Raw genomic sequence first — 21589 nt, forward strand, 5'->3', positions numbered from 1 at the left:
CTGGTAGACTTCTGGTTTTGTTACGTTGGTTTTCCTAACTTGTGGCTAAATAGTTGTTCTCAGTGTGTCTTTATCTTTTCTTATGCGTGCAGGAGAGACTCCTGTATGTGTGCTGTTTATTAAGCTTTCTGTTCTTGGGGGTAGTCTTTTGGTGCAACATTGTGCTTCTTGCTGGAGGGAGGCTCTCTGGCCTGCTGAGAGTGAGCGGCCGCAGGTGCCTGCATCCCCTGCGGGAGGTACCAGCAGTAAGGTAGCGGCGTGCTGAGCACCCTCTGCTGGGCCGCCTTAAGTATTTCAAGATCTGTCTCCTAACGTTCAGCCTCTTAACTCTTCCCTTTCTTAAAAGCAAAGCACGTGAGCTTTGCTGAACCCCTGAGGGGTTTTGTTATGACCCCCAAGTGGTACTTCGTTCCTACACAGTATGTTAACACTGAAAATACTTTAGAGACACAGTTTGAGACAGCAAAATTACATGTCCGAAGGAGTCATTATTTCAAGTCTAATAATGGGCCTGCCTTTCTGCAGATCTTTTTCAGGGACTTGAGTACTTTGAAATCGCTTTTTGTGTTGTATGCTTCCTCTTTGCTTGCTCTAAGGACTTGCGCTTAGAAAAGAATGAAGAAATCTTGGAAGGCAAATGAGGCTTAGAGAAGAAATAGGGGGCAATAAACTTTGAATCCGTCTCAGTTTGATCTTCAGTCTAGTACTCATTGTCCCCATCTCAGAAATCATCATGGGAGTTTGGAACAGGTGGAGCATTTCTGTCCGTATGGGGAGCGGGGGGACTGCATTACTTTCTGTGAATGAGTGAGGGAGCGGTGTTGGTCTCTGTGTCATACCTTCTTTGGTTAGAAAGGATTTTGCTCCAACACTTCCAAAGCTGAATTAACATTTAAAATATAATCTATTAGAACTTGCATCATCCGGAAAAGTCTTCTTGAGAGACATAACTTGTTCATTAATTTTATTTTTATAGAGGTCTAACCTTTTTTGGGGGGAGGGGAGGGGATGATCTGCTGGGGGAAAATGAGAAATCTGATTCTGATGCACATTATATGTGAAACACAGTAAGTGGATTTTATTAATGATGGATTTTTTGCTTCCCAGTAGAATTTGACAAAGTTTTTTTGGTCTTGGATACCTGAGTAGGGATTGGCTTAGAAACAAAGTTGGGTTTTAGACCCAAGAGGAAATGTTTATGAAGGAATATTTTAGAAGCATGTTTAAGGCTTTTAAATCTGGTAAGTCTCAGAAGGGTGCGTGAAAGACCGACAGGAAGTGTTCTGTGTTCATTCTCTTCAAGTTACCTATCTTAAAAACACAAAGTCTCTTTAAAAATGTGAATAGTAATGTTTCAGAATAGCTATTTGTACTGCATACATCTAGAACACAGTTACTTTGAGAACTTCTGAGAGCCCCTCTCCTGCAAAGCACATGATCTAAATTTGCACTTAAATTATACATGTAATAAAAAAGACCTATCTTTCATAAAAAAGAAAACTCTGTATGTTTCTTCAGCTATAGTTATACGTTTACTGCTTATTTTACAGGAGACTAACTTACAGAAAAACTCTGGATTTGTATTTCATTATATTGCCTGTATATTTTTACTTTGTTTTCCATATGGTGATAGTAAATAATTCCTTTTCTCAGGAAAATTATTTTGGAGAGGATGACACGTACACTGATTTTGAAGAAGTTATTTCAAGTCCTGTTTTGTCACTGTCAACATCTTCAAGCTCTGGATGGACAGCTGTCGGAGTGGAAAATGGCAAAAAGGAAAATGAAAGTTCAGTCAAGCCAGTGCACCCTCTTACTTTGCGTCCATGGGATATTACTGTGCTTGTTAATTTGTACAAAGTGCATGGGCGGTTACCAGTGGTAAGTGCCTTGGAATCTTAAAATATTTTGTTTCATCTAACTTTTCAGTTACATAATCTGGAGTTAAATTTAACTTCTTGCAGCCGTTAAGTAGGGAAAGTGCTCTCTAAACTGTGAGTATACTCTTCACTAAAATTGTGGCCATCTAAAACAATTTCAGACATAATTGATTTTGTTTATCTGGAAGGAAGGACTGGATAACTTTTTGTATAATTTTATTCAATGAACTTGATTTTGTGTGATCAGTAGTCCATTCTTTTTGACTGACCATTATGATTTTTCTGATAATTAGCAGAGCTGTCTTCTAATGCTGCATTCTGCATATAGGTTCACCCAAATGAGTATGAATTGCAGTTTGGTTATGTCAAAAGGATTTTGAAGTTGCATAAGCTGCTTCTCAAGTAACAAGTGGAGGAAAAGTAGCATACTTCCCACTTACATGTTTGCTTCTAATCTGACAATTTCAACAGTGTTACGTGTTTTCAGCTTCTGACATGGATGTGTTTGATTTTTTATTTTAGCACTGCAGTCCAGATGGTCCTGAATGCCCTACAGCCTTTTTGGAAAGATTGTGTTTTGAGATGAAGAAGGGATTTAGGGAAACAATGCTTCAACTTGTACTGTCTCCAGTGAATTTATTTCTGAATGACAACTATCAGGTAATAAGTTGATTTTTGTTTGTGTGTTGGGGAAGCTGTGATGATCGTAAAATTGAATTCTGTTTTGATCAAAACTTTCTTGTTGCACACACAGAAGGTTTATTAAGGGTCATGAATCATACAAAAGAAGCACTGAAGAAAATTTTGATGCATCCTTTTTTAAACTTTATTTCTCTCCATCTTGCATTTCTAGTGGAAGTGCACAGGAGAAAAGATTGTGTTCTCTTAAATTTTCTTTAAACCTTTCTGGAGAAGATACTCTCGGGAAGTCAGAGTGGTATTCAGATTGGTCTTAGAACTGTTGAATAAATTTTAAAAACTTGGTTTTAAAAGATCTCAACATGTCTGATCACATCTACATTTTGTGCAATGGCTGGAGGACAACCAAAGATGTGTTTCACTTTTCTTAAGCATATAGTTTTAAAGCTACACAGGTTAGTAAATATAATAATTGCACCTTTCGCACTGTTTCTATGACTTTTATTGGAATAAATCACACAGCTAGGTCTGTATCTTATAGTTGATATTGTTACGACCTGTGGTCTTCCTCACTTCTTGGAGGGTGGGGATAGGGGGGAGTCATGAGCCATACTTCGGAAAATAACTAATGAGACAAAGTTAAGTATTATTTGTAGCTTGTCAGCTAGCTGCGTACTACTTTGCTCCGATTAGTTAGTAAGCTTACAGAAATTGCCTGTATGGATGAATTAGCTCAGTGAGGATTTTGGCCTGAAATTTGTTAACACAAGGAATGACTAGTTGGAGCTTTTATTTTGTTTATGCACACATTGGTTATGTTAAAAGTATTATGATACTCAGACTGTGTCTTACAAATTATTTTATTTTCAGTCCCTGTATCCTGATTATATTACTGCCAAAGACATGTATAAAAATAACCTAAATTCTATGTCAGTTTATGCACTTTCTAGTCTTTTGAGCTGGAATACTGTATATACTATAGATGAAGATGCATGTCGTTTCATACTGTTATGTGAGCAAGGTAATGAAAGAAGAGTTGATCAATGCTTGTTTAAACGTCCAAATTTGGAGCCAGTGTCCCACAGGCACAAAAGTATCTTAAATAAATGACTGGTTATAGCCTGGATAAAAGAGCTTATTAATGAAAGGGAAGAAATAATGAACTTGATGGCAAAAAGCTAAGTGATATCTTAGCAGGTTCAATGTTAGCTCTCACGTTTTTGAGATGTTACCCTATTAATCTCTACTCAGTAAAGAATAAATCCTTGATTAGAATGCAGAATTTAAATGCATGTTTTTTTGGTTTCAACTCTACAGTTATCTGTAGTAATAATCTGAAAAAACTGATGGTGTGAAGTTGCAGGAATGGCAGGTGAATAATCTTTATAGGATTAATAGAGCCATCCACTGGCAAAAGTGGATAAAGTAGTAGCATGGTGGCAAGCAAAATTCAGTTTTGTCCTAAGCTTTTGTTAGGAGTTGAGGATGTATTTGTTGTGTAGAGCTGGTTTTCCATTCGGATGACGCTGTCAGTAGGTGTAACAGAAGTCAGTGAGAATTATGGTTTGAACATACAGATGGTTAGGTAATGAAAAATTACTTGTTAAGAATTTTCCATTTGCATATCCAAGTCTGCTGAAAGGTTTCTTATATTTTCTGTTTGTCCTATGAGGGCTTCAAGCTTTTGAATGGCTGCTTATTTAAGAATACAATCTGTTTTCTGTATTTAATGAGGCACTTAAGGGTTGTTCAAGCCTGTAAGTTAATTACTGTGGTGTAGTGCATACGTACAAGGAAGCAGAAATGAGGTTGCAGGCATAACCTTAATTTTTGGGGGCTTTTTTTTTTGTGATGTAATTTCACAGCCCTGAGACTTTCCACGTTGTGTTTTTTTGATGATGTTCTTATAAATAAATAAATAAATATATGTATATAAAAATAAAATGTTACAGACTATACAGTTTATTTCTCTATACTTATCTATATATATAAACTTGAGTTGTATTTCTATCATTCTGTCTCAGAATCCCCCAAAGCAGGGGGAATGTTGAATAAAAAAGGCATAACATTTTACCTCTTTTCAGAGCAAAAATTAGTAAAAGTAGAATTAGTTCCTAGCTAACTGTGAGGGAGAGCAGAGGGTGAAGTTGCTCGCAGCGTAATAGTGTCTTGCCACCCAATGGATGTCAGCTGCGCTAGATCTCAGCCCGCAGTGTGTTTCTTTCTGTTTTGTCCCTGCTCCCGCTTTAGGTTTGCGTGTTTAGCTGTTAGTGGAGGACTCTTACACAGTTGTGTTTTAACAGCTTTCCCTCCCGGCAGTGTCTGCTGTCAGCGCGCTCCGCAGCTTCTTCGGTGCGTCCTGGACCCTTGTCGGCTCCTGTTCTCGCGCTCTGTGTCGAGGCATGCAGGGTATCATGTTCTTAAAAATATTGCAAAGAAAACTTTGGTTGGTTATGTGTGTTAATAGTACCTAGTGTTTGACTGTGGATGTGTTCATTCTTGCCATTTAATATTGCAAAACATTCTTACTTTGATACAAAGTTGTTAGTTTGACCCTTTATTCATATTTTGCATCTTAAAAATGCTGCTTGATACTTCCCAGTTCAACCTCAAAGTATAAAGTTCACAGTACCAATGCATATAGAACAGGACTTGTCCTTCCATGTGCACAGCTGAGCAAGTGTTGTTGCTTTGTGTTTCTAATTCCAATTTTGCTACTTTTTGCATAGCTTCTAAATCAATGCATAAGGTGCTAGTGATATCAAAAGAGTAAGGTGTGTTTCTTCTCATGAAGCAACTCCAAAGGGTTTGCTGACAGAGGAGCACGGAATCTGGCAAGATACTGTACTGAGAAACTGAATGAAAGAAAAGTGCGGTCGTTTTCTTTCTTTCTTTCTTTTTTTCTTTTTTTTTTTTTTTCCCCCCCTCTTACTGGCTTTAAACCACAGCTTACCTCCATGTAGTTATAAGCTTGTAGTGTACGTCTGCCCTGCTGTGTCTTTCCAGCTTCTTCCCCGGCTGGTGCAATTCTATTCTTCTGAAAAGTATCACATCCAAATTTTCGTATCTGTAAGCAAGTAGCTTTGCTTTAGATAGCCAAGAGATGTGTTGGTGGAAAGCGCAATCTAGAGGATAGTCTCTGATCTATTTGTTTTTATAATGTGCAAGCCTTGTAACAGTAGCAAACCTTCCGAAGTCATGTTTTTTATGCTATTGATCTGTTCCATCGTTAAACATGTTTTTGTATTTTTTTTAATATATTTTATTGTAGTAATATTTTACAGATGGTGATCTGTGATGTCACTATGCATAGATAACCAAGAGAAGGTAGCTAATGATGGTTGCTAACCTGGTTAAAACAAACTTTTTTTAGTTTGGGTTAGATAAACTCCCCCCCCCATGATTTGTACATATGTTGTTGCACATGTAATGCTGAGAACTCTTGGGACTGTCTAACTGAATGGAAGATAACAGAATTTAAAAGGTGAAAACAAATGGGTACGAAGTTTTTCTGAGAAGAGATTTTGCACTTTCTATTGATACATTTTGCGAATAGTCATCTTAACTTACTTGTCCTTAACAGCGACCTGCAGTGGATGAAGTTCTTCGAGAGGGCCACATCAGCCTGTCAGGCCTGCAGCTGCGCGCTCATGCGATGTTTTCAGTGGAAGGCCTGCCTCTTGGAAGTGATACTTTAGAATATGCATGGCTGATTGATGTACAGGCTGGAAGTCTTACAGCCAAAGTTACAGCACCTCAGGTACCTTCTAGAAACTGCTCAATACAAAATATTACCTTTCTTCTTTCCTGTAAAGCTGGTGTAGCAATGATTTTATAAGTGTATGGTATCAGCTGAATTAGGTGCATCTGTACCTTAAGTAACCTCAAGCTTATAGTTTGAAAATCTAACCGTTTGAGAATCTAACCATTTGAAAATCTAACCAACCATTTCTATAAATGGATAGGAAATGCCAAATAAGATTAATCTGACATTCATCTTGAATCTAGATATGACAGGGTGTCTAGTGTTATATGAGAATTTGAAAGGTTGAAGGTAAATGAGCATGAGCAAGTCAGTAGCAAATGCTGTCACTACATGTAAACACAGTGTGTTTGTTGCATCTATGGATGTTAATGGACTTTACACACTGATTAGAAATGTAACCACAGTATCTACATGCGCTTCAGGTGGTTTAATTGCAGAGTAAATAATACTTCTCTGTGAATAGAATAGGTGTTTTTGGACTCCTTACAGCCATAAGTTAACCAGCCTTAGGAAGAGGAGGAAGGAAAACCTATTCGAAAGGTTTAAATGCGAGATGGGTCAAGTTGTCTGTGACTTGCTTTGAGGTTACTGTTATTCACGATGATGAATTTTGGAGATGCAGGTTCATTACACCTACTTGAAAAATTTCTGGGAAGGACAAATGAAATACCCAGTTTTCATCACATAAGCTGAAAGACAATTTGTTGTCACCCAGATTTAAGATTCGCAAAGATGTATAGGCATTTACTTGAAAGGATGCTGCCAGCTGCAGGGGAATCAAGTTGAGCATATGGCAGGAATTTAGCCAGTAGATAATAAAGTTCTGGCTTTCCACAGAAAGCTGTGGACAAAGCCATGTTTTAAAGCAGGAGACAAATAAGATGATAATTTGAGGGAATCTAGAATGGGCAGGCTTCAGGACTTGAAGAGTAGTTGGTAGCTCAGTAATCCTTCTCCCCTCTTAACTTCTGATGCTTGGAGGTCCTGCAGGAACGCAGTTTGCTTTCACGCCATTGGAGTTTCTAAGGTCAGTCTCAGCACTACTTTAGTTTTGCCATTTATGTTACATTTTTTTCTAAACATAACAATGACTCCAAGTATACCATAGGGAAATCACTATGGTTTATTACTGATGTGGGCTGCCAGAGCTTTAGAAAAGATTACTTTGTCACTGTGTTGTGAAACATGAGAAAAATAGATTAATTCTGCTTAGTGGTTACCCCTTGATTTTTACAACATTCTTACACCCCCTCATTCCCTCAAAAACGGGCAGTATTTTCTAGGATTAAAAGCTGCTTTCAGTCTAAGACATCTGCAGCAAATAAAATGAAAATAAGGGACAATTTATTATATGAAATATAGGCAATCCCAGTGAATTTAAGGAGTAGACTCCAGATAGCATTTTCATGCTGTGTATACAGATTTTTGTAGAGGTATCTCCCAGAATGCTACCACTGATTCAGACAATCTGTAGTACTTACTCTACTGCTTTATGCTTCAAGATTAAACCTAGCTAATTCAAAATACTCTAAGCTTAGAGAACATCTCTAAATGTTTGATGCAGTTTAAGGGTTTTCTTACCCTACAAAGCCATTTTCAGTTGTATACATAATGTGGGATTTTTTTTGTAGTCAGCACTGTTGTGAAGCTTGAATTTGCTGTTTCAGGGCCATTGGGTTTTTTTCCTTTCATAGTGCAGTGTATTGCAGGAATTTGTGAAGGTGTACCACTGAGGGGAGGAAGAGAGATTTTGTGCAAGGCAGTCAATAGTTATATTAAATTCTGGTTAAATTACTGCTGAATTTAAGTGTGCTTTCCTTCGGGTAGCCAAAGACAACTCATTTCCCTCTGGTAATAGAGACAGTCACGATTCATTTCCTGTATGAAGAAGCTAACTCTATAAAAGATTTAAATCAACAATAGGCTAATTCTGAGGTCCAGCCACATTCAGCATGGTTCTGTTTAGCAAGTTTCCTCTTATGCTTTCTAAATGTAACTTTGTTACACATGTAAAAGGAAGTATGGCATTTAAATTATGAAAACTGATAGGATTTTTTTTTTTGAGTTAAAATAAGGTGAGCTGTGTGTTAATAACTAACTGCTCAGTTGACTGTAAGAGCAAAGCTATTTCCTTAGATTAAGAAATGGTTTAGAAATTTTTTTTGATGTCACAGTACTATCCATGATAAATCACAGGAACTTGCATGTCATGGAACACACACACAAAAAATACAATCCTGAGTAACAGGAAATAGGTCGTGTGTAAGCAAAGCTAATGCAACCAGTATGTTATGGTGGCATTTTTTGTTTGTTTTTACCCCTCCTCACCTGCCAGCCTTTGGTGATGTTCTTTCAGTAATCTGCTGAACACAGAAAGTTTATTTTGAATACTTACTGTTAGACAACCTGTTGTTATTTGCTTACAGCTTGCATGTCTTCTGGAGTGGGGACAGAGCTTTGTATTTCATGTGGTGTGCCGTGAGTTTGAACTGGAAAGGCCAAAATCTGTAATAATATGTCAGCATGGAATTGATCGTCGGTTTTGTGACTCTAAGGTAATCCTTGTATCGGTCTTAATTTCTCACTATGCACTGGTATTTTTAGAACGGTTTATGAATTCAATCTTAAAATAATCAAGAGATATAGAGTATATAAGCAGGTTGGATGTCCCCTTCAATAAATTATAGCTAATTATGTTTTAAAAAGAAAAGTGATTTTTCTGTGGATTTTTTTTTCTGGTGCACAGCATGTTTTTATGCTGTACAAGTTATTTTGGCACACAGTATCCACAGGAGTTATGCCTGGTTTCTTACCCCTTCAGTGCCAACGAGCTGGAACTCCTGCTGTGCCCACCTACCAGTGTAGGTGCTGGCTTGCTCTCTTACTTTCTTCTAGCCCTGATTTTTGTTCTGGAATGCTGCCTAACTATGTAGTATTTCTATGGATTTTGGACTATTGTCTGTCCCTCCCTTAATAGTCAAAGGTCCTACTTCCTCCTTGCCCTCCTGGCACATTTCGGTGGTACTTTTTCATCCATTATCCTCTGGTGATGAAACAGTGCTTTGATGGGAGACTTGAGCTGACAGCTTCCATGACCTTTTTTTTTTTTTTAACACGGGACTCTTACTGCTGTGCCCCGGGCAAGCAAATAACTGTTTGATTGTTGTCATGGATTCTACTTTTGGTGCATGTCTCTTGGAGTCCATGTGGGTAGTCACTTGAAGACTAAGGAGGTTTGCCATATATTAAGTATGAGTCTTGGATCTCATCTCTTGACCTCCTCCTTCTTTTAATCTATAGGTTCCAGCTTTTGTGATATTCTGTTAGGGGACTTGATTTGCCTTTTGCTGGTGGAAGCCAGGAGAGCCAAGAGAATCTACTGGTGTTGGTGGAAAAAGATCTAAACATGCACTAGAGAAAGTGAATGTCAGCAGTAGAATCCATATAAACACCTCATCTCTCATATTTATGCTGTTAGTGTGGAATAAGTAACTATTGCTCTAGTGACAACCCTCTGTTAAACAGAAGATAAATAAAAGGATAAGAACCAATTTAATTAATCTCCTAATGTATGTTTAAATCTTCTTTTAGATGAACTGTGTCCCTGGACCATGCCCTACATCTGATGACTTAAAGTACACTATGACACGCTTAGCCATGGATGGAGCAGATCTGTATGTGGTAGAACATGGCTGTGCCACCAATATCAAGGTAAAAGTGTGTGACTTACAGCAATTAAAATACTTCTTTATCAATAGACTTCTTTATATTTTTGTATACAATATCTACGTGAATTTATTGCTTTTTTACATGCAATGGACTAAACAGAATTTTTTAAACTTTAAGTGATAATAAATTGGTGTTGAAAGGGTTGGACTGGGCCAGAAGTGGATCAGTCTGGGGTCTGTTTAAAAATTCCATTAATGATCTTGAAAAATGGTAAAGATATCGGCCAAAATAAGAGGGTGAGCTGTAGGATTCGTATAATAAAAATAAAATAACATTAAGTAGTATAAATACTAGTGCGTGAATCTGGGGACTGATTAAAACTTGTGCTATAAGTTAATAGCTCATAAGCTGGAAATGATTGAGAAGGATTGTGTGTTTGCATTAATATCCATCTCTGGTAGATATGGGAGGAGTGTTTGTGCCCTTACCTAACTGAGTCTGGAGTCTGGTGCAGTATCGCCTCTGTTCAGAAAAGGACGTACGGAGAAGAGCTGATATTCTCTCCTATCCTACCAGAGAACTAGAATAACTTACTCAGTATAGCAAGATAAAAGCTAAGAGGCACTACAGTTATTATCCAAGAAAGGAGAAAAGCATTTTACTGGTGTAACAGACTGGTAGATGTGATGTCTATTGTTAAATTCAGTTTTGAAAGGTAGCTTTAAAGGGTAAGGTTTTTGGGGACAGCTTCACATTATGAGCAAGAATCTAACTGAAGGAGAGCAGTAATTAATTTTATGCATTTTGAATGACATGATACCTTGCAGTAGCAAAAAATGTTTGATGAGTCTCCAGAGTCTTTGGAGTCCAATATTACAAAATTTGCAAGCACAAATATAAACGGCAGTGTTTTCAAAGGCAGCTTAAGAACTTAAACTACTCTTTAGCCACATCGTACTCCCCAAGTATTTTGTCTGGAGGGGAGGAAAAAAATTAGGTCTCCAGTGCTCCTTAACAGCCTGTGAAAGAGATGAAAAGCAGTAATTTAATACTAAACCCATGGGTAGCTTTTCCATGAACAGATCCAGTTTTCCTTCCTTTCCCTGTGAAAAGTTTGAAGACTCAATTTAAAAATTTCAGGTATTTCATGGTGACCTCTTAGAGACAACTTGTGCAGTTCAGGAAACTTCTGATGTCTTTAGATTATGTGAAGCTTGAAGTCTGAGTATGTATGGCCAGGCTATGTCATCTTTTATTGTTACACACAGGTTTCAGGGAGGATTGTCACAGCGTGGACATGTGGGTTAGTTTTGCAGTGACTGGTTTTCACAGAGAAGAGAAGGGCTAAAGCGAGGAATTTTCTGGTCTCTCTTTGGAGAGTGCTGGCTCCTGCCAGTACTGTGCTTTTCATGGGAGAGGCTCTGCGTGCTGTTTGGCTCAGCAGAACTACTAGAGTTAGGCCAATACAAAAGTTGGAGTGTGAGCATATAAAGACTACTATAACACAATTCAAATCAGGACTTGGAATTTTCTTGTATTTTGAGTTTTGCACTGTTTAACACTGTTCTCTTGCTGAGGTATTTATTAATTGTATAGAGGTAAATGTATGTGCTTTACAAGTTAATACAGCTTAGTATTCAGAGTATATAATCAATGTTTTAGTCTTCTGAGGACACATGCTATCTATGATGTCAGAAGTTTCAGATTTCTTGTTTTCTAGGTTAAAGTGAAGAGCTTATTAATGATTTATTTTTTAAAGGTTTGTTATATCATCTGTCCAAAGCTGAGAATTTTCTTTTGATCCTTTTACAAAAAGACGCTCCTAATTAGAGATCTGGTTATTTAGAAGTTGGCTGAAACGAATTTTTAGCTTGCCTCTTTTCTGTGTGCATATAAAACTGATCCTCTGTCTTTTTGGAGATGATAGTGTACTGAGACCTTCCTGGAATGTGTTAGGTGGTCTCTTCATTAGTTTAAGACTACTCTTTCTTTGTTTCACTTGCAACTATTCAGTTTCTGTTTTTTTTTTTTTTTTTTTTYCATTGCATTTTTAGATGGGTGCTATACGTATTGCAAACTGCAACCTCCATAACCAGTCTGTTGGAGAAGGTATAAGCGCTGCTATTCAAGACTTTCAGCTGAGACAGTATGTTGAGCAAGTGAACAATTGCAGAACTGGTCTTCAGCCAATATTAAGGAGGGCATATTGGTTGGAAGCTGGATCTGTCAACTTGGGACTCATCACTGCAGATATTGCATTAGCTGCAGATCATCCTTCTAAACATGAAGTACAGAGACATTTCTTAGAAACGCATGATAACCGAAATAAGAGGTAAGAGGCACTGTTGAAGGAGATGCATTTCAGTGGTGTGTTTTTTTGTTTAAGTTCATATATTCATCTAGAGGTGTAACTTTGTATGTTTTGCTTGCATAGACTACAGATTTGGGGGGTTTGTTTGTTTGTATGTTGAATGCTCAGCTATGAGGTTGATGGATAAAATGCACTTGGACTATACAAAACTAGGATTTTTTTTGGTGAAACTTAATTTTCCCACTGCCTTTCCTCACCCCAATCCCCCAAAATTTTAAGATCAGGGAGGGGAAGTGTTTTGCACCAGAATGTGCTGGTTCATTATGATCCCAGAACAAAAGCATTCAGAGTCCATAAAATATCACTTAAAATGCCATTTATTGGAGCTAACACTATAAGGAAAAAGAAGGTAATAGATATTATAATGTCTCTTCAGGCACTGGGAACCCCAAGTTGTGTAGCATTGGACGGGCCTCCAGTCAGGGTGCAGCATACCATGTAGATCCTGTCCGGGGAAAGATTACCTGACGCTTTGGGCTTTTGAGCTCATATAGGTTTTTCTTAAAACAATCCTATTCATCATTTCTCCTGTCAAACAAAAAGGATGTTCACGTAAGAACTTGTTGCTGTGGTTTTAGATGAAGACAACGACACGCAGGTGGTATAATTGCAGGTGCCAAGTGGGAGCTGCCTACAGGCTGCATGGTTACAATTAGCCAGCTAAGTTTATCCTGCCACCAAGGTATGTGTGCAGCACAGGCCTGGAGGCCAAGCTGTACGTGCAGCCTAGTGCAGCACAGCACAGGCCTGCACCTACACAGGGTGGCATGTGGATCGCTAACTCCTCGATGCACAATGGTCTTCCGGTTAGGACCACAACAGGAGGGAATCATCTTGTTCTTTGTTCGTGGGCTGGACTGAAAACGGGCCTTAAAGAGTCCTGAGCAATCTGATGAGCAGCTTTGAACAAGATGTCTGGTGTAACTGTGGTTGCTTGTCTCCCCAAAGAGCAGTTGCCTCTGAAATGAGCAACGAATACCAATGTGAAGTATGTGTGCAGTACTAGCATCCATGCTGAATGACAGGCTTGTTATTATTAACACGTATTGTGGCAGGTGGACATGACTGGTGCCTGAGCATGGTTGCCTGAGCACTGCATGCAACTTATGACTTGCTACTTTGTGGAGCTAACCCTTCGTGTTATATCTGGTATCTACATTTTAGATACAAATCTTGCTTATTCATTTCATGCTGAGTGAAGTAGGAGCTCCTGTGTAAGAGGGGAATATCTTTTCATCTTGTTTTCACTGACTTTAAATGTGCTCGAGTCTGATGTGGTCATGTTTTTGTTTTGTTTTCTGTTTTTCTGCCTTTTCGTAGATTGTGGTTTTTGTGGCCTGATGATAATTTGAAGAATAAGAGAAGCAAGAACAAGTGTGGCTGCCTCGGTGGTTGTCGATTCTTTGGTGGCACAGTAACAGGACTAGACTTCTTCAAGCTAGAGGAGCTAACACCTTCAAGCAGCTCTGCTTTCTCAAGTACAAGTGCAGAATCTGATATGTTTTATGGGCAATCTTTACTGCAGCCAGGAGAATGGATAATTACTAAGGAGATTCCTAAAATCTTAGAGGGTGAGAATGCTCATGGAAATGCAGTTTTATTCTGTTTGCCCAGAAGTTTAGTTTCTTAAGAGAACCTGAGTAATTTTAGATTTTTTCTGATTGTTTGTGGTTAATGAGCAGCTGTTGCACTCTTGTGCAAGAGGTCCTGTAGTAACACAGGCCCTTGTGAACTTCTGAGAGCAGACAGTAGCGTGGTACTTGGTAGTAGCAGGCAAACCTTCATGTACTGAAACCTTTTCTGAGTAAAATAAAGTTTTTTGACTTACAGCTGTTTTACTTATCTAGAAAGCAGTCAACCAAGAGAATTTGATGTATTGTTGCTATAAATTTGTTCACTTTTATTAGTATGACATGCTGGTATGTGTGCACTTAGACCCTAGGGCTTTTGTTCAATGAGGATTTTTATTTCAGTGGGCAGGGAAGAGACCATTGGAATTGCGTTATCAGATATTCAATTTTTCTTTTCTTTTTCTGAACCTAGGTAAAGCAAATGGTGTGAAACGAAAAGATTGGGATTGTAGACCTATGGGTATAGAAATAGAAAGAAAGGTACAACATCTGAGCCTACAAGTGCCATTACGTTCCCATAGCTCCTCATCATCTTCAGAGGAAACAAGCAGTTCTAGTGCTGCACTTCCCTTGCTTGCAGGTGAGAAGGAAAGCCCATCTTCTGCTACTGAGGATCACTTGGGACAGAAGGAGTACTTGTCTGGTGCAAAAAGAGAAGATAGTCATGGAAGGTTAGTATTCTCTGTCCAGGATAGAAGTGTAGTTGGATTCTTCAACACGTTATGCAAGAATAAACCTTAAATTTAACAATTTATACAATATTGATTATTTTTAATGTCATTGCTGAAATTCATTTCCTAGTTTGGATGCGAGTTTGGATTGCTAATAGGGATTGACTTCCTAATCTAGATAAAAAAAAAATCCAGCATGTATGACAGTAGTGCTTGCCATTGCAGTTCATTTGTGCTTTGTCTCTACATAGGTAAGTGGACTAATGAGTAGCAGAATTCAGTGTGTAACCAGTGTTATGAAAATAATTGCTATGCTAATGGAAAGTCATGGAATAGCTTAAACGTTTGACAGCTCCTATAATGTAAAAGCACTAATAATGAAATAATCAAATGAACTTTTAATCTGTGATTCCAGCGCCCCAGGCGAGGGTGCAGAGGATAGCCCTGCATCTCCTAGCAACCAGGAGAGGTCTGTTGGTCAGTCTCCCCTGAGGTCTCCACTGAAACGGCAAGCATCAGTCTGCTCCACCCGACTTGGGAGCACCAAGAGCCTTACTGCTGCGTTCTACGGAGACAAGCAGCCTGTTCCGGTCGGCGTGCAGTTCAGCAGTGATGTGTCTCGCAGCGATGAGAATGTCTTGGACTCTCCAAAGCAGAGGAGGAGCTTTGGTTCTTTTCCATATACTCCATCCGCAGATTCCAACTCATTTCACCAGTATCGTTCAATGGATTCCAGTATGTCAATGGCTGATAGTGAAGCTTACTTTTCTGCAGCGGAAGAGTTTGAACCCATAAGTAGTGATGAAGGTCCAGGAACTTATCCAGGGAGAAAGAAGAGAAAAAAGCAAGCTCAGAAAATTGAATATAGTAGAGGATCTATTTACCACAGTATAGAAGGGCCCTTAACAAGTACAGCCCATGGAGAAATTAGTCAAGATGTTAAAGCTTTACCAATTAAGACTCATCCTTCACAGGCGTCATTTGTTTCAGCTCTGGGAGGAGAGGATGACCCCATGTATATTGTGGAATCTGAGAAGACTGTAGAAACTGAGCAAATAACTTCCCAGCAGCCTGTAATGGCATGTTACCAAAACTATCTTACGCAGTTCCAGGTGATCAACTGGTCAGTAAAGCACCCAACTAATAAAAGAACTTCAAAATCCTCATTACATCGCCCTTTAGACCTTGACACACCAACAAGTGAAGAAAGTTCATCATCTTTTGAGCAACTTTCTGTCCCAACTTTTAAGGTATGGAAGGTGGGGGGGAAGGAGGAGAAAAGAAAGGAATAAGAATTCAAAACAAGCTAAAATTGTTAAATACACATTATATAAATTAAATCATGAGAAACTTGAAACTTTTTGTCTTTAGTTAAGAAATACCTTGGATTTCAGACTTCCTATCTTTGACTGTGTGGCTGTGAGGTTGTGGAAAAGACCAAGTTAGAATTCTAGGGATAAGATGTATACTCTGAATCCTCATTATTGTACTTAGAAATGCTACCTGTTGAATGACATGCAGTTGAAGGTTATTTGCATGAATTTCGATTAACATATAACACAGAGCTTTAGTAGCAGTACATCTAATACTGATAAAGTATATGATAGACTGTAAATGCTTTACTTCAAAGTAAATGATTTATGTAATTTTTTTTCCTGTGACATATAATATGAGCATATGTATATAAGGAAGGAGCTGAAATGAGATGTATGAAAAATAATGCAAATGATTTGATAGAAAATTGGTACCTAATCTCTGGAAGTTAATCTTGTTACCCCTTAGCATCAAAAGCTTTATATGTTCATGTAAGCATTTTGTAGACTATTGTTTGAAGGCTGTTTAAAAAAATAGTTACTATATATCTATGCAAATCTTTGTAATCTGGTCTTTCAAGCCATTTAAAAAATGAAACCAAGCAGTTTCTGTATAGCATATTGGAGAATCTGTGTATGAGTGAAAAAGAAAAATGAGGAGTTCTTTTAGGGAAAAACTGTAAGAAGAATCTTCATTTGAAGATTTCTTGGGTATTTTTGTCATATATAGAAGAAGCGTAATAGGTTTCTCTATACTTTTTTATTAGATTGTTAAACAGGGTCTCACAGCTAATTCATTACTGGACAGAGGCATGCAGCTTACGGGATCAACATCTAAGTAAGTGAAATACTGCATAACATTATTAGCATATTTTTAAAGAGTAAAAGAGTAAGGTTTTCCTGATACTCTTGTTAAATATTTTGGCTCTTGATAGCCCTTCCAAAATTTGATTTGTCAGCAATATTTTCAGTACTGATCTATTTTAGAACAGCATAAAGGATTTTATTTTAAAATGTTTGGTTTTGGTCAAAGAGAGTACACCATGAAAGCATTGAATTCTTGTGCTTTCTGAACTATGCAGTAAAATCTCAGACTGCAACCTATTAAGAATTAAAATCATACCAGGAATACTGCAAAAGAATTTTAGCAAGTTCAAGACCTGGTTATATACACTGTTAATGATGAGGAACACTTTCTTGTGTGCGTAGATATAGCTGAAGATGAATTTATTATGCATAATCTACTTGTTTATCACTTGAAACAGTTGACTCTCCTGAATGTCTGTAGATTCCTCCCTTGAAATGGATGTGTGTTGGTTTAGTCTTGGGTCTGCCATCCAAGTGTGCTGCTTTATTGTTGTTGAAATTCTAATCTGTAAGACTATTATAAGATGCAACATACAAGTGTTTAGTGATGTGTGTTTTCATATTTCTTTTACAAATCTAGATTATTAATATGTATTTTACTTGTTTAGTACGCCTTACACTCCTTTGGAAAAGAAGTCTGCAGAAAATACGGATGATGAAACAATAACAGAAGAATGGGCGTTGGATCACCCAGTCTCCCAGACTAGGACAACAGCAATTGTTGAAGTAAAGGGCGCTGTAGATGTAGTTCTGACTCCTCTGGTAGCAGAGGCACTAGACAGGTAACTAATTTTCCCTTTAGTAATGCTGTGTTAAATGATTATGCTAAAAATTGTTTAAACCAAAGCTGTTGAGTTCAGAGGTTACCAAAGGTTTAGGTAAAAGGACTGAATGACACATGACTAATGGAACAGCAGTGCCTTGCGTATCCAGTGAATGTAATTCTGTATTTATTGGAAAGAAGCTAGAAGAGCATTTTGCTGATCGGGGAGGTACGCTTCTCTCTGTCAGTGCTTAATTTATCTCTTTATAATGTTAAATAAATGCTTTTGGTGGTGTATCATGTGAAACTGGAAGTTTGAATAGTCTATGGGGGCTTTTTTCCTTTCACAGATATATAGAAGCAATGGTGCACTGTGCTAGCTCTCGACACCCAGCAGCAATTGTGGATGATCTGCATTGCAAAGTTCTTCGAGATGCTGTACAGAACAGCAAAACAACCTTCTCAGAAAATGTAAGGAAGTGAACAAGAAAAATATACGAAGTTTTGAAAGAATAGTTTTCTATATTTTATATAGAAAAAGTTTTAATTTAGTAGTTTGATGTACAGTAGACAACTGCATATGTTAATTTTGGAATACTTCTTTATTTTATCCTGTGCTGAATGTGTGCACATTTTTATAACAAACTGTTACATACTGTCTTTCAATGATCAGAAATTTCTATTACTTTCAGGGTTAAAATTAAGGTTTTCTGCTGTTACTCGCAGCAATAATCAGCATGAGAACATGTTCTGTTCTTAGAAATTAGTATAGCTGATATTCTTGTATATTAATTCATATCAGCCTTATACAGTTTATTATTTTACAATAGTTAGGGAGGTAGTTGCTATGAGGCAGAGGAAATCTCACACTAAGCTGTAAAAGCACGTGTGTTTTTCTTTGCAGTTCACCTGATACCTTAAAAAATTGTTAGCTTGAAAATGTTGTATGGTAGTTCTACAGAATTAGGAATTCTTTCTATCCAAGTTAATGCCTGTGTTTATGTTTATGCTATTGGTTTTGTTACGTATCTTAGACTTCACAGCGTAACGAATATTATTTACTTTGTAATGAGTTCCGTATAACTTCTGTATGTAGAACACAAACTTTAAGCTGAAATCTGATCACTTGAAAGCTTATTGGAGATTGGCCTAGGCTTAACCTATCTGTAGGTGCTGCAGTCCTTGTTCTAAAAATCATGGTATTGTGCTTTAAATGAAGTCGGAATCTGTCATTGCTTCAGTGCTAATAAACTATCCTGTTTTTCCTTAGCTGAGCAGCTCTGAGTTTCAATGAGAATAAACTATTAAGTGATAACATTCTTTTTCCCTTCAAGTTGTCTTCCAAACAGGATATTAGAGGAACAAAAATAGACGCTACTACTACAGGGACAGCAAACCAGGGACCAGCACAGACCAATCTTTCACTTAAGCAAGATAATGTGACAATTAAAGGTCTTCAGGCCAATGTCACTGTACCAAAGGTAACAACTTTTTGTTTAGCTTATTAGTAATGTGTGTTTCAAAAACTACACTTATCTTGTGTCTTTGTCAGTTCCTGAAAAGCTTAAGTGAAGCTATCTATTTGTGATAAACAGCTCAAGTTTTAAACAGGATAGAATATATATGAGCTGCTCAATCTTACTGTGATAGCAAGGCAAGTTAAGTAATAACCACTATAGGGATTTCAGACTGCGTATGTCTTTAAATGATGTTTTTGTATCTTCTGAGTGGGATTGTTTTATCTTAAAAAAAAATCATTTTAATCAGAAGCATATGACAAGATTGTATCAGAAAATTGTGATGTATGTTTAATGTAACACATTTTTTCTAAATTTCTTTATTCTTTTGGGGAATTTTATATATAGGTGAACCTGTGTTTATTACAAGCATCTGTTGACGAATCCCCAGGGGTTACTTCTGGCAAAACTGTGACTCACGTTTCATTAGTAGCTTTGTGTTTTGATAGAATTGCTACACAAGTTCGTATGAATAGGTAAGAATAACACGTCATTATTTGTGGCTCTTTATTGCTATGTTAGTCAAAAGACAGTACTCTTATGCACCTGCAGTAATACCAGTTTTTTGACCCGTGATTTTGAAGTTCAGAACAAAGAGCTTGAAAAAGTTTCATGACTTAGTTAAGCAGGATAATGTGCCTTCAGTGGTTTTGTAAATTAACACCTCATATCTAATTAGAACTGCAGATTTGATGGGAGGTGGAAGAAGCCTTTTGAAATAATTTTGGAACTTCAGTTTTAACTCTTAATTGTCTGTCATGCAGCATAGAATCAAAATTTTCAGCATTTTTTTTTTCTACCGAAGTGTATTTATTTTCTGAACTTTCAAGGAATTCTTAACGCTGGTGTGCCAACATTACTTAAAATTTTAAACAAAAAAAATCAAATTATGTCTATCTGCAATTTGCTTGATTGTTTTCCCCTCTCTCTTCAAAGGGGTATAGTTGAGGAGACTTCAAACAATGCAGAAACTGGGAGGAATTCTGTTACCTTCGATCGTTACATCCAAGCCAGTAAAATGCAGCCTCAGTCTTCAGGCTCACTGAGATCCAATGCTGGAGCAGAAAAAGGAAAAGAAATTGCTGCTAAATTGAACATCCATAGAGTTCATGGACAACTTAGAGGCCTTGATACAACAGGTAAGCTTGCTTTTCTTGCTCTTTTGCTCTCTTGCTCTCTCTCTTTTTTTTTTTTTTTCGATTTTAAGTGCTGATAGAAATAAGTTGGGTTTGTCCAAATTAGAGATGCTTTTCACACTTCAAAAGCATGTTCAATCATCTCTGTAAAATGCAGTGTTATAGCAATGCTTGCTGCCACTGTGATCTGCACATCTCTTGAACCTGGAGATTCTGCAGATACTCTAAAAAAGTTTACTTTAACCAGATAGTTACTCTGAATTATATTTTGTTATTTTACTGGTCTGTACATTTTAAATGTAGGCAGAGTAAAAATTACTAAGACTAATTCCTAAGCAGTATGTGTGGTAGATGGGTTGCATTGTAAGAATTTATACATGTTGATAAAATTTCAGGCCCAGGCTCTCTTCTTCCCAGCTGAGCTTTTTCCTTGAACGATACATGACTGCCATTATTTGTCACCTTATGCAGGGAATGAATTATGCTTATTTGCTTTCTTCTTACTGTCTAACAATTTCAAGATAGATATAATGTATCTGTTGTACTGGCAACTTCAGCATGACAAGCTGTAGATTTTTAATTATAGTGTCTTTAAACTGAAAATAAGATACACATGATTATATTCATTCTTGCTTGTGATATGGAAATTCCTTCAAGAGGTTATGAATTAAATTCAGTTGCTATAACTTCTGGTCCTGGAAAAGCTTAAGATGGCCATAAGCAGAGACGATTTTTGTTATGTTGCAGCCTGACAAGGAGCCTTGAGTATCTTTTGCATACTGACTTCTTTTTATTGTTTGATAAGTTAGATCTGATTCAGATTTGATGTGATCTGTATCAGTGCCATATTTTACTTTGTCCTATAAAGAATGGGAATCTTTAGGACATGAGAAGGTGCTCTGTGAAGCAAGAATATTTAAAAGCCAAGCAGCAGCTAAAAAACACGTGCAAAGATGAATGAGCAAATAAAATTGGGAAAAAATAAAGCCACAAAATGTTTAACTTCATTTTTATTTAGTAATGGATGAAGGCTTTGCAGTAGTGTACTGTATTAGGTAGGCTGCAGACATTCAAAAAGGCCAGGTAATTCTTGAGTTCTAACTGAAAAAACTCGTTATCTTCTGTTTAAAACGTTTGAGCAATCTCTCTCTAGAGAAATTAGCATTTCTTGTGTACTTTGACAATGACTGCTGTTATCAGTTGGGGGCAGAGAGCGAGGTTTATATGGAAGGGATATAAATTGACTTAGTGCGACTGTTTTCCCCGGATATTTGACATTTAACTCTGTATGTGAGGTAATAGGCAATAGGTATATCATTATTTGAAAATGTTCCTTCAGAAATGTCACTAGAAAAAGGATTTATGT

The 21589-nt window shown here is 37.4% G+C and overlaps 1 protein-coding gene across 11 annotated transcripts in view; it reads left to right on the plus strand.

Moving 5' to 3' along the window:
* The window catches only part of KIAA1109 (KIAA1109 ortholog), a 129882-nt gene that overhangs the window by 42745 nt on the left and 65548 nt on the right, over nucleotides 1-21589 (plus strand). For all 11 annotated transcript variants that reach the window (XM_026081481.1, XM_026081479.1, XM_026081482.1 and 8 more), the window contains exons 20-34: nucleotides 1654-1881; nucleotides 2403-2540; nucleotides 6103-6279; nucleotides 8712-8840; nucleotides 9877-9996; nucleotides 12009-12286; nucleotides 13646-13896; nucleotides 14369-14627; nucleotides 15043-15877; nucleotides 16708-16778; nucleotides 17416-17589; nucleotides 17921-18041; nucleotides 18905-19051; nucleotides 19436-19563; nucleotides 20024-20226. In XM_026081481.1, the coding sequence (XP_025937266.1) occupies nucleotides 1654-1881; nucleotides 2403-2540; nucleotides 6103-6279; nucleotides 8712-8840; nucleotides 9877-9996; nucleotides 12009-12286; nucleotides 13646-13896; nucleotides 14369-14627; nucleotides 15043-15877; nucleotides 16708-16778; nucleotides 17416-17589; nucleotides 17921-18041; nucleotides 18905-19051; nucleotides 19436-19563; nucleotides 20024-20226 (3259 nt within the window). The remainder of the gene's footprint in view (nucleotides 1-1653; nucleotides 1882-2402; nucleotides 2541-6102; nucleotides 6280-8711; nucleotides 8841-9876; nucleotides 9997-12008; nucleotides 12287-13645; nucleotides 13897-14368; nucleotides 14628-15042; nucleotides 15878-16707; nucleotides 16779-17415; nucleotides 17590-17920; nucleotides 18042-18904; nucleotides 19052-19435; nucleotides 19564-20023; nucleotides 20227-21589) is intronic.

The sequence above is a fragment of the Apteryx rowi genome, unplaced genomic scaffold, assembly GCF_003343035.1.
Source record: "Apteryx rowi isolate R43461 unplaced genomic scaffold, aptRow1 scaffold_55, whole genome shotgun sequence".
Taxonomy (NCBI): Eukaryota; Metazoa; Chordata; class Aves; order Apterygiformes; family Apterygidae; genus Apteryx; species Apteryx rowi.